At 46.8% G+C, this 17,745-nt stretch overlaps 1 protein-coding gene across 1 annotated transcript in view; it reads left to right on the top strand.

Moving 5' to 3' along the window:
* The first annotated feature begins 2,243 nt into the window (after positions 1-2,243).
* The window catches only part of EEF1AKMT3 (EEF1A lysine methyltransferase 3), a 73,742-nt gene continuing 58,240 nt past the window's right edge, over positions 2,244-17,745 (top strand). The window contains exon 1 of the mRNA XM_073576759.1: positions 2,244-2,620. Within this exon, the coding sequence (XP_073432860.1) occupies positions 2,408-2,620 (213 nt within the window). The 5' untranslated portion in view covers positions 2,244-2,407. The remainder of the gene's footprint in view (positions 2,621-17,745) is intronic.

The raw sequence follows: 17,745 nt of genomic DNA, 5'->3' as shown, positions 1-17,745 counted from the left end.
TGCGGCGCTCATAGGCTTTCATTGTGTGAAAAAGCCGGACGCGCCGGATACGGCGTGTCCGGCTTTTTCGCCGGAGACAAAAAACGTTACAGTAGACGTTTTTTCCAGACGCCGGATCGCGACACATTGCCGGATCCGGCGAAAACCGGATGAAACGCATGGCCATCCGGCGCGATCCGGCGCAAATGCAAGTCAATGGGGTGGAAACCGGATCCGGCATTGCATTTCGCCGGATCCGGTTTCTGTCAAAAGCGCCGGATCGCGCCTGACGGCGAAAACCTGATGTGTGAAAGAGGCCTTAGGGTGACCTAACATCAGATTATTTTAGCGAAACTGATTATTGTGCTGAGATAATTTGATATAAATGTGCCCCTGCTGTGTACTGTGTAATGGCTGTCTGACCATGCAGGAACATGGTCTGATCATAATATAGCACCTGGGCAGGGGAGGAAGCAAAAGATTATACAGACAGGATAACATGGGATCACAGCTGATTCTTTCTTTGAGTTATAACATTGCTAAAAAAACAGGCAGGGAAATGTTTTGCCTCACAGACAAAATCAGCTGTGATCCCGTGCTGTAATGTCTGTATACTCTTTTGCTCCCTTCCCTGCCTAGGAGATGTGGCATGTTCAGACCATGTCCCCGTACTGTCAGACACAGCCATTACACAGTACACAGCAGGGACACATTTATAAGATTATCTCAGCACAGGAACATTTTAAACACATCCAATTGTGGAAATTATTATTCCAAGATCTATTGATTAAAATTAACCTTGTTCATGGGAATACCCTTTTACACCCCAATAGACATTAGACCATCGTCGACCGAACCCACCAATATTGACAGGTTTAGTGAATAGCCTAACACGTTTGGGGGTCCCCGACTGATGTTAAGGGAGATAACGATTAACAATCCTTTTGGCTTACTGCTGATATAATGCTACCAAATATGTTCGGCGGTGGCTCTCTCATTGAGGACACAGGAGTACTCAGCAAAGTGGGAGAGACGGGTGAGATAGCTGCTGTCCGGAAGATCAGTTGAGCCATCATTCAATCAACGGCCATCTAATGAGTAGGGAGGGCAGTAGTCAGCTATGTAATAGTCACGATACACCTGAGACAACTGTTGGCTGACAGCTATTACTACAGATAAGAAAACATGGACAAATGATTCTGTTCTATTAAATATGGGCTGAGGTTTAACGCTTCTGGCTTGTTATTTACTGAGGAACAAAGGATCAGAAATGATGACATCCAACACTCCCAATTCTTATATCGCCTTTCAGAGAGTGTGTGCACAGTCTAGGCCAGGGATCCTCAACATGTAGCTCAGGAGCCACGTGTGGCTCGCGATCTCATGAATTGTGGCTCGCGGCTGTCTGCTAGCTTGGTGCATTAGCTCCAGGTCTAGCAAAGCGCTATGAAGAGCACATCTCAAAATGGTGAATTTTGTGAGTAGTCTGGCACAGAAGAGCAGATCTGGATGCACATATACTGGTCTTAGGGGTTTAGAGATAATTTAAGGATGGTGTGCTGGAGACAGAATGATACTATCGGTCAGAGGAATTGCTTGAAGCTGGATACGACAGTGTGGTGGGAGCGCTTGATGGGAGAATACTGAAGGGAGGATTGTGGCAACCATTGGATCTTGGTATACTGTTTCCGTGGAGAATCTTTGCCTGTCATTATACCCATAATATAGGCTTTGGTTGCCACTAATGTGAGGGAGTGTGAGAGCCAGACAGGCTCGTAACCATCTCTCAAAGTTGAACATGGCTCGCGACCCTCTCAGAGCAAGATGTGGCTCTCAAAGCTAGAAAGGTTGGGGACCACTGGTCTAGGCCATTCCTGCTGTGTATGAGCAGCCTACGGGGGGTCTAACGGTTTTATAAAGTCCATCCTGAATCTCCACCATTTCGCGGGGGGGGGTGGGGTGTCTGTGATTGCCTGCAGTGCTATCAGTGTCAGTGCTGCAGCCAATCAGTGAGCGCAGTAGATTGTGCAGTCATCCTGGTCGGAGTTGTTTAGGGTAGTTTTACATTTGCGTCTTTGTGCACAGCACATCGTGCGTTTTTATGCACATTCATTCTCTAGGTGTTAAACCAGTGTCTACACGTTTATTCGTAAAACGCATGCGCAGCCCCGTCACCTGACGAGCGTCACACATCTGTCCAAAACATTGTCAGGCAGTGACCGGTTGCCTTGCCGACTGTACAGCTCATCATAGTTTTGCCTGTAAAACCCTTCATTGACAAAAACTTTCTCTCAATAAGGGGTTAATATATTCTACATAAAACCTGCCAAATCTGTGCTATCGCAGTCTCCCTGTAGTGTGGCTGTGCCGGGAGAAGCTTTGCTCGCAGCTCCTCCACCTCTCACCTGCGACATTACAGGCTCGGCCTATGGCGCACAGTAGAGCGGGCACGACCAGGAAGCCACTGTCTGCAGCCATGGAGGAGGAGAGCGGCCTGGCTGACGAGCTGCCGCGGGATGTCTGCTCGCTCTTCTCGGACACTTACACAGAGGAGAGCCGCTACAAGTTCTGCGGCCGGGAGCTGCGGATAACACAGCACTTTGGCGCCAATCTCGGGGTAGCTGCACCGGTGTGGGACGCGGTGAGTACAAGGAAGAGGTGGCGGCGGCGAGAAGCCGCTGCCAGCGCCGAGCAAGAGCCACATGTGAGGGACGGGGCCGCGCTCTGCCTTCCCCACATGTGAGGGACGGGGCCGCGCCCTGCCTGGACCACCTGTGAGGGACGGGGCCGCGCTCTGCCTGGGCCACCTGTGAGGGACGGGGCCGCGCTCTGCCTGGGCCACCTGTGAGGGACGGGGCGGCGCCCTGCCTGTGCCACCTGTGAGGGACGGGGCGGCGCCCTGCCTGTGCCACCTGTGAGGGACGGGGCGGCGCCCTGCCTGGGCCACCTGTGAGGGACGGGGCGGCGCTCTGCCTGGCGCCACCTGTGAGGGACGGGGCGGCGCTCTGCCTGGCGCCACCTGTGAGGGACGGGGCCGCGCCCTGCCTGGACCACCTGTGAGGGACGGGGCCGCGCCCTGCCTGGGCCACCTGTGAGGGACGGGGCCGCGCTCTGCCTGGGCCACCTGTGAGGGACGGGGCGGCGCCCTGCCTGGGCCACCTGTGAGGGACGGGGCGGCGCCCTGCCTGGCGCCACCTGTGAGGGACGGGGCGGCGCTCTGCCTGGCGCCACCTGTGAGGGACGGGGCCGCGCTCTGCCTGGCGCCACCTGTGAGGGACGGGGCGGCGCTCTGCCTGGCGCCACCTGTGAGGGACGGGGCCGCGCTCTGCCTTCCCCACATGTGAGGGACGGGGCCGCGGCCTGCCTGGGCCACCTGTGAGGGACGGGGCCGCGCCCTGCCTGGGCCACCTGTGAGGGACGGGGCCGCGCTCTGCCTGGCGCCACCTGTGAGGGACGGGGCCGCGCTCTGCCTGGCGCCACCTGTGAGGGACGGGGCCGCGCTCTGCCTGGCGCCACCTGTGAGGGACGGGGCCGCGCTCTGCCTGGCGCCACCTGTGAGGGACGGGGCCGCGCCCTGCCTGGGCCACCTGTGAGGGACGGGGCCGCGCTCTGCCTGGGCCACCTGTGAGGGACGGGGCGGCGCCCTGCCTGGGCCACCTGTGAGGGACGGGGCGGCGCCCTGCCTGGGCCACCTGTGAGGGACGGGGCGGCGCCCTGCCTGGCGCCACATGTGAGGGACGGGGCGGCGCCCTGCCTGGCGCCACATGTGAGGGACGGGGCGGCGCCCTGCCTGGCGCCACATGTGAGGGACGGGGCGGCGCCCTGCCTGGCGCCACATGTGAGGGACGGGGCGGCGCCCTGCCTGGCGCCACATGTGAGGGACGGGGCGGCGCCCTGCCTGGCGCCACATGTGAGGGACGGGGCGGCGCCCTGCCTGGCGCCACATGTGAGGGACGGGGCGGCGCCCTGCCTGGCGCCACATGTGAGGGACGGATCTGTGCTCTCTGTGAGGTGTGCTGCGACTTGTAGTGACACAGCAGCTGCCCCTGTGTAGAACCCAGAACTGTCGCTGCCTCACAAATGTCCTGACAGTACTAGTTCCACCTGGTGCTGCTGGTCCCACAGCCATATCCAATTCCTTCTTGGTTGGGGTCCCAGGGGAAGCAAATCACTTTTGTCACTTTTTTTTTTTTAGCAAAATTCTTCAAAATGGCGCAGGTATTTCATGTATTTGTGCTGGATCAGAATAAAAAAAGTATACCATTTTGTTGTCGGGATCCCTCAGATACTTCTTTCATCCAAAGGACCGATGTTCTTGGGTGTAGGACACCATATGTCTCTAATTGATTGCTCCGTCGAGAAGAATAACACAGACACAAGCTGTATAATACAACTCGAGATGCCTGCTGTGCGCCTCTCGCTTATCAGTTAGGCTTCCATCTTTTATAGCAAAGAATTTAGACATTTACAGACATGCGCAATAAAGAAAAGAAAAATAGTTACTTCTACAACAGCTTTGCCATGTAAGCAGGAAATATTTGACCTTGGTTCACAAGGGAGATGTCTGAGACATCTCCTCGAAGAAAAGATAAAGTTCAGCAGAATTCATTTAACTCATTCAGTTCTTATCATTCCCCCCTTTGACATCTTCATTTTCCACAATCTGGAACACTGGATCCTGCAACAACAGCGGATAGTGGCTCGTTCACCAGGTACTATCCCAGGCCGACGGGTTGCCCGAGGGAGACAGGTCTTCTACCTTCTCCATCCCCCAGATATTGAAGCCACGTCCATCATTGCAAGAGTACGCTCCTTCATGCCAGAAATGAGATGTCAACCTAGGATTTAAAGGAATAATAGTTCAATTCTTGTTGTTTACAGTCAAACTTCCTTATCTATTTCTGCATCTTTTCTTGCATATAGAGATACACCAAAAAACAAGTTTCAGTAGCACATATATTACAAGGAGACAAACAGCAATACGTAATAAACTTAGTATAATCCCAGCTATCCAGCCTCCAATACCCTTAAACCAATTAGCTGGATTAAGAAAAGAAAAGGTGTCTGACCACCAACTGTCCTTAGTACTATATTGTCTTTATCGTACTGATCTCTAAGTCTTTGAACATCCTCTATTTTTGATCTTAACTTTAAACTACTGTTGGGATCTATATAATGACAGCAAGCGGGTCCGATGACTTGACACATACCTCCTTGCGCTGCAGTTAAATAATCTAGTACTATGGTATGCTGATTGGTGACTATGATAAGCTGACTTTGGACAGCAACAGTGGTGTTCAATATATCCAATATATCCCATATTTGGTCGTCTAAGTAATCTGTAGCCCTGACTAATTTATCCCACATTTGAGTAATCATAGGATAAATAAAAATAGAACTGACAATTTTATTAGCCACACTCATCTGCACTATATGTGGTCTCCCAGAGAGGCGAGGTGTATTGTCAGCAGCTCTTTTGTACAACGTGTGTTTAGGTATGCTCTGAGTATTCAACTGGTCATTCGGAATAACAAAGGTAGCTGGAGTCAAACGACCCAGAGTACAAGCACCTTTTACCCCTACTGGCAACCATTTATATGCATTGTCTCCACATACCCAGTACATGTCACTAGGTAGGTCCCATAGGGCTGAATGTTGTAGTACCAGTCTATGAACTAAATCTATGAACGCAGATACATTCTGGAGCATGCACCAAGGTGAAAATTGTCCTAAAGGACTACAATAACCTGCATCAGGGTTTCCACAAGGGGAGGTTCCCTTCTTATATTCCGAGGACTCGTTACAAGGCATATTACCAGGAATATTAATACAAGTTTCATTAGTGCCCTGGGGAAATAAATTGGAGTACTCCCATGACATATTATGTAGCTTTCTTTCCAGCAACATTGGTTTGAAAGCATCAGTAGAATGAGAAGTTACATCAAAACTAACTTGTAAACCATACGTTGGAACTTGCCCCAAGTAGGTTAACCGAGTCCTTTTCCTGGGTACCCAAGCCCTCCCTTTATATGCCAGATATTGAAGGTGTGTATTACTTCCTGAAAGGTTACCCTGCCACCAAGGGTATCCTACCCATCCCACAATAGGTATTCCAACAGTTGTGTTCCATAACTTCACATTATTTGTGGCATTATTAGCAAGTGTATCAGAACAACTGGTCCAGGCAAATAATTCCTCGGGTGGCACAGGAATAACAAGGAACGGAATACTAGTGGCTGATACTGGTGAATGTGTGCAGATCCAGCAATCTGCAGGAGACTGAGTGTCATTTGACCAATCATTCAGTAATTTTTCATGATGTTGTATAAACTTATTATTCAAGGACATTGGAGAATTTAGACTGTCCCACGCAGCTACCATTATTACAGATAATGCAACAAAACCAAACCAAAACATTATGCACTCTTATGCTTTGTTAATTCCTGTGGCTAGTTTGCAATGCGATGCGTGGATCCAGGTTGGTCGTCCTTCCAACTTAACAGAAGTAGGCGTTGTTAGGAGTACTTGGTAAGGTCCTTGATATCGGGGTTCAAGGGTCTTTCTGGAGTGTTTCTTGACATATACGTAATCACCAGGTTGTAGACAGTGAGTTCCTTCCACACTATCTGGATCTGGAATGGAAGAGAAAGCTAGAGAATGCATTTGAGTTAAATGCTTTTTCAACTGGATTACATAACTTGTCAAATTATCCACATTGAGTGTTAAGACCTGTGGGTAGTACAACCCTGTGTTTGGTGGTCTTCCAAACAATATCTCGAAGGGTGACAGTTTAGTTTTCCCCGTGGGTGTGTACCTTACTGAGAATAATGCTAATGGGAGACACTCTGGCCATGGTCTATGGGTCTGCTCCATGGTTTTCTGTATTTTTAATTTTAGTGTCCCGTTCATTCTTTCTACCTTCCCTGAACTCTGTGGGTGGTAGGGTGTATGAAATGCTTGTTCTACACCTATCATTTGCATTACATTTTGCATTACCTCAGCAGTAAAGTGTGTACCTCTGTCTGATTCAATTGTTTCAGGGACACCGAATCGTGGTACTAGTTCCATCACTAGTTTCTTTGCAGTGGCTCGAGCTGGCCATCCAGAGAACATGTCAACACACACCAGAACATATTCATATGGTCCACTTCTGGGGGAGTTGAATGTAGTCGATCTGTAGTCTCTGGAAGGGATATAACGGCCTAGGACTGTGTTTCCGTGGAGTTTTCACTACCTGTCCGGGATTGTGTGCTAGGCATATGGGACAGGAGGTACAGTGTAGCTGCGCCACCTTCCCAAACCCAGGAGCAATCCAAACCTTCGTGACTAGGCGTGTCATTCCATTGGCGGACATGTGAGTTGGAAGATGAACTACTTCTGCCATCCTTGGGTACAAAACCCTAGGCAAGCAGTACTTCTGATCTTTCTTCCACATTCCGTTCGTCTTCTCAGCTCCCATCTTTTCCCAAGTTTCCTTGTCCGTCTGAGCGGAGTCTTCTTGGAACTTTTGTAAGTCTGTAAACAATTCTGATGCATCCTTGTGCACTATGTTTACTTTTTCTGGAGTCCCCAAGGCAGCTTGCTTCGCCGCCTGGTCTGCTTTTTCGTTGCCTTTTGCTTCCATGTTGTCTTTTCTGGTGTGTGCTGGCACCCTCATAACGGCCACCCCCTGTGTCTGGGCCACATTCTCGAGGATTTCTCTGATCAGTGTGGCATGTTTTATGGGTGTTCCTGCTGCTGTCATGAAACCCCTTGTGCGCCACAAAACCCCAAAATCATGTACTATCCCAAAGGCATATCTTGAGTCAGTGTAGATATTTGCTGTTTTTCCTTTGGAAAGTTTTAATGCCTCATTCAGAGCTGTCAGCTCAGCCTCTTGTGCGGACATGTGGGGTGGAAGTGCCTTTGCTACAATAGTCTCATGTGGTGACACTACCGCATATCCTGTGTGGAATTTTCCACTTTCATCGGCATATCTGCTGCCATCCACAAAAAGTACAAAGTCTGGATTTGACAATGGTGTGTCTGTGACATTGGGCAAGCCAACAACTTCTTGCTGCATCAGTTCTATGCAATCATGTTCAACCTCGTGTGGGGACTCAAAAGAAAGCGATAATGTGTTCTCATCTATATCCCCCCCTTCAGAATCTGCAATTGGCAACAATGTAGCCAGATTCAGATTCTGAGTTTTGGTAAACGTAACATTAGGAGGCATAAGCAAGGCACATTGCAATCTGAGTTGTCTTGCCATAGAAATATGTTTAGAAGAAACCTGATTCAGGATACCGTATATATCATGTGTGGTACAGACAGTTAGTGGGTTATCCAGTACAATATCAGAAACTTTGTCAAGTAGCAATGCGATTGCAGAGACTGCTCTAACACAGGATGGTGTTCCCTGTGCTACAGAGTCTAATTTGGCAGAATAGTATGCAAGGGGTCTATTCTTTTTGTCATGTTTCTGTGTCAAAATGCCAGTAGCATGCCCTCTTATTTCAGCGGCCATCAGTTGAAAGGGTATATCATAGTTAGGTATACCTAATGCTGGGGCTGACACTATGGCCTTCTTCAGATACTGAAATGAGTCTCGTGCAATGTCAGTCAGTTGGAAAGGTATTGTGTTGATGCAATCATACAGTGGCTGCATGTGTTCACTAGCATGTATGACCCATTGGCGGCAAGACGAAACTAAACCCAAAAATGCTCTCAACTGCTTATGGGTTGTCGGTTCCTTCATTTGTTGTACAATTGTGATTCTGTCATTGGTTAAGTGTCGGGTACCATGTGATAGACAATGTCCTAAGAATATGACTTTTGGTTGGCAAAACTGTAATTTTTCTCTGTTGACCTTACATCCATTGTCTGATAAAAACATCAGTAGTGAAAGTGTATGGATTCTACAGTTAGCCTCATCAGGTGCACAAAGCAACAGGTCATCCACATATTGTAAGAGCACAATATCAGGTAGGTGTGGCCAGCCGGCCAACACAGACTGCAATGCTTGCGTGTACAATGTGGGTGAATGCTGCATGCCCTGCGGTAGTCTGGTCCAGGCATATTGTTTGCCCTTAAATGTAAAAGCGAACAGATGCCAACAGCTTTTGTGGAGGGGCACTGAGAAAAATGCGTTTGACAAATCAATCACTGAAAAACATTTCGATTGACTAGGGATTTTTGCCAATAGCGTGTGTGGGTTAGGTACTACTGGTGTCAAAGGAACAAGGACCTTATTTATCTCTCTCAGATCATGTACCATGCGATATTTCGGGGCATCACCTGGTCCTCCTTTCTTTTTGACAGGAAACAATTTCGTATTAGCTTGTGATTTAATTGACACCAATGCTCCATTGTTTACAAGATCAGTGACTTGTGCCTCAATAGCAGCCTCTTGTTGGGCACTGATAGGGTACTGCCGCAGCTGTGGCAACCTTGTGTCTGCGGGCACCTCCACCACAACTGGGGATACGGGAAGTAAGCCAATATCCGCATTCCCTTTTGCCCATAAGGTATCAGGTAATTTGTCTAGGGCTGGGTCCCATGGTTGTGATGTGGTGTCATCAGGATTTTGTGACTCGAGAGCTTGAATTATCATGCAAGCCTCAAGAGCATCCTCATCCTCATCTGGGATAGTAAGATGTACTGTACCATCTTCAGCAAATTTGATATCTGCCTGCAGTTTCTTTAGTACATCTACTCCCAATAGGCAAATTGGTGCTCTTTTGACAAACAAAAATTTATTCAGGAACATTTTAGGTCCTATCTTAACTGGTAAAGGTTTGCTAAAAGGAATTAGGCTAGATTGTCCACTGAATCCTGAGACAAAAGTCGAATACTCTGAAAGGAGGTCTGGAGTTATTACTTTGTCATTGACCACCGAAGAGGTTGCTCCGGTATCTAATAGAAAGGGTACCTTTTTACCATTCACCTGAATTTTAATTACTGGCTCCCTAGAATCGAGTGTCATTCTAGTGGCATTTAGTCAGTCGGTTGTGTCCTCCTTTCTAGATTGATGTTCCCTATCTGCTTTTCTCTTTCGGCAATCTCTTTGAAAGTGACCAGGTTTCTTACAGTAATGGCAAGTAAAAGTCTTTCTCCTTGGTCTCCCTACCGGGTCTTCCAAATCTAGTGTAAGAAACACTTTCCCTTTTTCTCTTTTGTTTTCCCTTAAGTCCATCTCAATTCCCATGGCTCTCTGCTTTAGACCATGGGCATTGTCTGCTGACCTCCAATCGGGAGTACAATTTTTCAACTTCAATTTCATTTCTGGCGTTAACCCATCTATGAAGGACTTAGCAAGCAGTCTCTGTACCCCCGGGTTGGTAAGGTCTAGTCCCTCATCGCTAAATCCCATCTCTAATGTCTGGTAAAAATCAGCTACTGTTTGTCCAGGTTGTTGTGAAACAGCTGTCTGTGAACCTCGCTGTCTCTGTTTGTCTCCCATGAACGTGTCAAGGACTTCTAGGAATATTCCTGCTGATGCCTGTGTGCGAGGGTTGTCTGCTGCATCCTCCGCTGGCTTTCTAATTGTCAAAGCCTGCCAGAGCTCGTGTTGGAGTGGCAGAGGTAGTTTTAATCTGAGCATATCTTCCCCGTCATTCCAGGTACCTCTGTGTACCATCAACACCTGTCTTAAGTAAGCAGCAAATCGGGCTGGATTGATAATCGGGTCAGGGGCGTTAGACAACAAAGCCATACATTCAGTTGCAGTCCAAGGCTGGTAATGATTAGTAATTATATGTCTAGTGACGTAATCCCCCTGTGCTGTAATCTCCCTGAAGGGTCTGCTTTGTGATCTGACAGGGGCTAATAGGTTGGGCGCATGGTATCGGGGTGCACCACAGGCAAGACAATTCTCCCTCCAATTGGGGTTTTGTTGACCACAATTACTGCAGACCCATCCAGGTTCATCACTGCCACTAGGTGGCTTAACAGCTATTTGCGTCTCTGGGTACAGCTTAGCCGGTGGCGGAGGTGAACTGGGAGTTGTGGCAGGAGCCATAGGTACTGGTGGTGGCACTGACAAAGGGGTTGGATAGGGTGGAGGCTCATGCATTTTCTCCACTGGGTCATCCGTCATTCTGACCTTCTTTGGACGTATCCATTTCCCTGTCTTCTCGTTATATGCCCACTTTTCCCTCTGAGCAACTTGTGAACATTTTAAACATGCTTCAACCTGTTCTCCCCATCCCGCATCTGCAATTTTTCCTGACTTCGTGTCTTTTATTTCTTTCCATTTATCCTCATTCAAAGCCTCTTTCCCTTCTACCTTGAATTTTTTTAATACCTTTTCTAGGTCTCTTGCTGCACTTCTTCCATATCTATCCTCAATTATATCACATAACCAATTTCCCTCCTCAGGTGTCTTTCCCTGACTGTTCCCCATTTCTTTATCCTGTTTCTCTTGTTCCTTCCTGTTAATCCTCCCTTCCTTAGGTGGTGTATTGGGTAAGCTCAAGACTAGGCTCTACTATACCTCGTTACCTTCTTCCTAAGGTGCTAACAGGCTAAATGGGGTGTCTGTTCCTCGTTGTACTACGTGTTTTGTGTACTTATATGCTATGTAACATCCGAACAGAAACACTCCCACAACACACAGGATTGTAAACAAAGTATCCATCTATCGGGGTTCTTCAGTCATATCTTGTCACAGGCTCATTTCACGGTCCTGTGCTCATTCGATCACACTCTTATCTGTCACAAGGTTTATTCGTAAAGGGTGTTGATTTAAGCTTAGGCGGTGACCTCCCCGAAAGGACGCTGTCACATAACCCAGTTAGGCAATATCACCACTCTTTGAACGAATACCTACCGTGCAGCTTATTTTTCTACTTTCCACAACCTTTCAAATCAAAGTAGCCATTCAACAACCTCCCTGATTCCTAACACGGAATCTTCTATTGTGGAGAACTTGTCCGTCGGGGCTTTGCAGCATGAACTGTTCACCCAGCCTTATATTCCGTAATGTCAGACCTCTCCCATTTCGATTTGCATCAGCTCTTTTTCTAAAAATAGCTGTGCACAGACAGAACCTACAGTAACCTCTCATTCGAGCAGAAATTACATATGTGTGTCACACCCGATTTCCTCAGAGTTCTTATATGGACCTGATCTTACGGCCCCCTCCTCTACTAGATTCCCCTTTATACGGACCTTAGTTATAATGATACATTATGAAGAGCAGAGAAGAGAAAAATTGATCTCTTACCTGGCCAGGTGTTTAGGTCTGCTGTTCACAATTTCATCAGTAACTGGAGTGGTCTGTAGATCGGGTAGTCTTGGAGAGGTGCCTATATCAGGTCCCTGTTCGGGCGCCAGGAAACTGTCGGGATCCCTCAGATACTTCTTTCATCCAAAGGACCGATGTTCTTGGGTGTAGGACACCATATGTCTCTAATTGCTCCGTCGAGAAGAATAACACAGACACAAGCTGTATAATACAACTCGGGATGCCTGCTGCGTGCCTCTGGCTTATCAGTTAGGCTTCCATCTTTTATAGCAAAGAATTTAGACATTTACAGACATGCGCAATAAAGAAAAGAAAAATAGTTACTTCTACAACAGCTTTGCCATGTAAGCAGGAAATATTTGACCTTGGTTCACAAGGGAGATGTCTGAGACATCTCCTCGAAGAAAAGATAAAGTTCAGCAGAATTCATTTAACTCATTCAGTTCTTATCATTGTGAATTTTCAGCTCAGCAATTTGCACGTTTTGCAAAATTGCACCAATGACTTGCATAAAATCAGTCTATGAAGGGGGCTAGCGTCTGCAAAACTTTGCAACTTTTTAACCCCTTCGCAAGATATGTACATATGTCATATATTGTCGCTGAGCCTATAGATGATGCAGCCATCATGTGCCTTTAGCAGCCTGCAACTGTTAACCTGTTAAATCACGCTGTCAATCTTTGACAGCAGCATTTAACACGCACCAGCAGGGAGCGAGCCGTTTCACATGCCCATCGGCGTGCCTGTGACGTGATCACGAGGTGCCGATGGGTTGTCATGATCGTCTGCTGAAGACCCCCATGCCTGTCATTACAATCCTTCTGTGAAAGCTGGTGATCATAATTTTCACTATACATGGCGATCTGATGATCGTAGCTTCAAGTCTCCTAAGGGGACTATTCAATACAGTAAAAAGTTAAAAAAAAAAAAAGTTTTCAAAAATATGGAAAAAACAAAGCATAAGTTCAAATCGCCCCCTTTCTGCCCATTTAAAAATAAAACAATGAAAAAAATACAAATATTTGGTATTGCTGCATTAGTAAAAGTCCAAAGTATAAAATAAATTAAGGCTATTCGGAAATGACTTTCAAGAAGAAAAAATCAAATGCCAGAATTATGGTTTTTTTTTGGCCGCAACATTGCAATATAATGCAATGAGCGCTAATTAAAAATGTTTTATTTAAATGCCTTCTGCTCTATCTCAAGCCATATGGCGACTTGATGGATGAACGCTCTGTAGGAACATGAACCTTGTGAAAGCCTAGATGGGTCCATCAGGGTCTTCTGCGCCTTCTACAATGTGACAGCCCTTGAGATATTTGTAGACAGCTATTAAGTCTCCTCTCAGTCTTCTCTTTTGCAAACTAAACATTCCCAAATCCTGCAACCTTTCCTCATAAGACAGGGTTTGCAGACCAGTCACCATTCTGGTCGCTCTTTTCTGAACTTGCTCCAGTTTGTTGATGTCTTTTTTAAAATGTGGTGCCCAAAACTGGACACAATATTCCAGATGAGGTCTGACCAAAGAGGAGTAGAGGGAAATAATGACTTCACGTGATCTAGACTGTATGCTTCTGTTAATACATCCTAGAATTGCATTTGCCTTTTTTGCTGCTGCATCACACTGACTCATATTCAGTCTGTGATCTATTGGTATACCCAAGTCTTTTTCACATGTGCTGTTGCTTAGCCCTACTCCTCCCATTCTGTATATGCTTTTTTCATTTTTATTGCCCAGATGTAGTACTTTGCATTTTTCTCTGTAAAAAACCATTCTGTTAGTTGCTGCCCACTGCTCCAGTTTATTTATATCTTTTTGAATCCTCTCTCTCTCTTCTCTAGTATTAGTTATCCCTCCTAGCTTTGTGTCATCAGCAAATTTAATCAGTTTACCCTCAATTCCTTCATCTAAATCGTTGATAAAGATGGTGAACAATACAGGGCCCAGGACAGAGCCCTGTGGTACCCCACGTGAGACATTCTTCCAACTGGATGTGCAGCCATTTACGACCACTCTTTGGGTCCGATCACTAAGCCAGTTATGAATCCACCTAACAGTTGCCTTGTCCATTCCATACTTAGTCATTTTTTCAATAAGGATTGTATGAGAGACTTTGTCAAATGCTTTGCTGAAGTCAAGATATACTATATCTACAGCATTTCCTTGATCCACCCAATCAGTGATTCCGTCATAGAAGGAAATTAAGTTAGTCTGACATGACTTATTAGTTACAAACCCATGCTGACTCTGTTTAATCACTTCATTCTTATCCAGGTACTGACATACATGTTTAATAATTTGTTCAAAGATCTTTCCTGGTATAGAAGTCAGACTCACCGGCCTATAGTTGCCTGGGTCCACCTTCTTCCCCTTTTTGAAGATAGGAACAACATTTGCTTTTCTCCAGTCTTCTGGGACTTCTCCTGTTCTCCAAGAATTTTCAAAGATTATGGAGAGGGGTTCAAAAATTTCTTCTGCTATCTCCTTCAGTACTCTGGGGTGTTTGTTATGAACTCATTTTCGGCTCCACCAGTTGAGAGTTCCCCTCCCGTTCTCCCTCTGGTGGTGACAGGAGGTAGTGAGGTTGGTTTAAGTGGTAGTGATCTGCCACCTGATGAGGAAGATAACGATTGGATCTCTGGAGTATCAGACTGGATATAAGACAGCCGACGCCCTATCCTAGTGCTGGTGATTCAGTCTGCTTCTCAGGTCCTGGACTTCAGCTCTCTTCCAGTCTTCTCAAGTTAAGTTTGTTTTTTGCTATTGTTCACACTTGCGCTTGTTGGTCAGTTCTGTTTCTTGTGTGGTCAGCCTGCCCCTGCTGGGGCTATGCTGAATTTCCACTCCTATGTATCAGTATTTGCCAAGCTGCTTTTTGTCCTTTTTTGGATTGGCCTCTTTTTGCTTTGTCTCAGAATATTTCAGAGTGCTGATATAGGTGTAGAAGTCTAGTGACTTCAGGGTTAATTTTGCTATCAGAAGTGTTTGGACAATATTTTTGTAGGTTTTTTTGGCAGCTTGCAGACAGTGTCTTTCCTTTCCTGTCCTGTTTAGTTAGCTGGTCCCCATCGTTTGCTCAGCCTATTTTCCTGCCTTTGTAATTTCATCTTGTTTCACCGTCAATACATGTGGGGGGCTGTCTTTCCTTTGGGGTCTGCTCTGGGGCAGTTAGTTTTCCTCTTTTCCTGCTTTAGGCTTATGTAGCTCTCCAGTTGTGATGAGGCATCTAGGACCAACGTAGGAACGCTCCACGACTGCTGCAAGTTGTGTGGTTAAGTTCAGGGATCTGCAATCTGCATAGTTACCAACTTCTCTGGTTTTCTGAGACTTAGCTTTTTGTTTATTTTTTTCCTCCTCGGTGACCCATTCATAACAGAATCACCAGCCATACCGCAGATTCTAGGGTACTCCAAAGGAGGAGGGAATTGTTAAAGAAAAGGGAGAAAAAAAAAGTGTCAGAATTTTATTTTTTTTTCTTTATGTATTTTTTTTCCTCTTTTTCTCTGGGGCCGTAGGAGGATTTTTTTTTTTTTTCCCTCATGGAGATTAAGCAACTGTCTGATCGTGTGGAGCAGCTTGCTGCTGAAGTACAGGGAATTTCCACCTACCTTATTCAGTCACATGCTGCTGAACCCAAGATTCCTACTCCTGATGTGTTTTCTGGGGATCGGTCTAAATTTCTGAATTGTAAGAATAATTGTAAATTATTTCTTGCTTTGAAGCCTAACTCATCGGGGAGCTCTGTGTAGCAAGTTAAAATTGTCATCTCCTTGCTGCGCGGCGATCCCCAAGCTTGGGCTTTTTCTCTGACACCTGAAAATCCTATTCTGACTAATGTGGATGCATTTTTTTCAGGCCTTGGGGTTGTTGTATGATGAACCTAATGCCGTTGATCAAGCTGAGAGAACCCTGTTGGCATTAAACCAGGGTCAGGATCCTGCAGAGTTGTACTGTCAAAAATTCCGAAAGTGGCCGATCCTTACTACATGGAATGATAGTGCATTGGCAGCTCTCTTTCGGAAGGGTTTGTCAGAGACCGTAAAAGATATGATCGTGGGATTTCCTGTTCCCTCTGGTCTGGATGGCTCTGTCATTAGCCATTCAAGTTGATCGGCGTTTACGTGAACGTAAAACTACACGGGAGGCGCTGCCACCTTTTGAACAAATGTCTGAACCTATGCAATGTGATGGGGTTTTGTCTGGGGCGCAACGTCAGGAGTTTAGAAGGCGTAATAAGCTGTGTTTTTTCTGTGGAGACGCCTCTCATACTATTTCTGTCTGCCCTAAACGAGAGAAACATTTTGCATACACATTTGCTGTGGGCAGTGTACAACCTAAGTTCCTTTTGGCAATTACTCTGATCTGCTCCTTGTCCACATTTTCCACTAAGGCTTTTGTGGATTCAGGTGCAGCTCTGAATCTGATGGATTTCGACTTTGCTAAACGTTGTGGTTTTTCCATGATGCCTCTGCAGACGCCTATTCCTTTGAGGGGTATTGATGCCACTCCTTTGGCGGAGAATAAACCTCAGTTTTGGACCCAGGTGATAATGCGAGTTGCCCCAGACCACCAAGAAAATTGTAAATTTTTGGTGCTGCATAATTTGCATGATACTATTGTTCTGGGGTTTCCCCTGGTTGCAAACTCATAACCCAGTTTTGGATTGGAAATCTGTGTCTGTGGTGAGTTGGGGTTGTCCGTGTGTTCTTAGGGACGCTCCTGTTTTCTCCACACCTCCTCAGTCTCATGATATTCCTGATTATCTGGCTGATTTCTCTGATGTATTTAGTGAGAGTAAAGGCTCCGTCACACTAAGCGACATACCAGCGATCCCAACACCGATATCAAGGTGTCAGGATCGCTAGTAAGTCGCTATGTGATCGCTGGTGAGCTGTCACACAGACAGCTTCACCAGCGATCACAGCGATGCCGAGCGCCCGGCATCGCTGAAAAAAATAGAATCAAAATAAAAAATATAGTTATTCTCACCTTCTGACGTCCCGTTCAGCCATCCTGCCCCTCTCCACGCTCCGGTCCCAGTGATCCTTTGCACGAATGACCGCGAGATGTCACGGTCTCGAGGAATAAGAAAGTCTCGCGGTCATTTGTGCAAAGGATCACTGTGACCGGAGCGTGGAGAGAGGCAGGATGGCTGAACGGGACGTCGGAAGGTGAGAATAACTATATTTTTTATTTTTTTTTATACCTGATCGCTGGTCTCCCGCCTGTCACACACAGCGATGCGTGCTGGTCAGCGGAAGACCAGCGACCAAAGAAATGTCCAGAGATTTCTTGCAGCGATCAGCGATACCGGCAGGGGGGGTCGCTCGCTGATCGCTGTCACACACAGCGATCTCGTTGGTGAGATCGCTGTTACGTCACAAAAGTTGTGACTCGGCAGCGATCTCGCTACCGAGATCGCTTAGTGAGACGGGGCCTTAAGTCTGCGTCTTTGCCTCATAGGAGTTATGACTGTGCAATTGAGTTGATGCCTGGGTGTAAATTTCCCAATGGTTGGCTTTTCAACTTATCTGTACCC

Source organism: Dendrobates tinctorius, unplaced genomic scaffold (genome assembly GCF_039654945.1).
Source record: "Dendrobates tinctorius isolate UK_male_01 unplaced genomic scaffold, ASM3965494v1 ptg000051l, whole genome shotgun sequence".
NCBI classification, from domain to species: Eukaryota; Metazoa; Chordata; class Amphibia; order Anura; family Dendrobatidae; genus Dendrobates; species Dendrobates tinctorius.
Note: the sequence above shows the minus strand (reverse complement) of the source record. Positions and strands in the feature narration are given on the sequence as shown.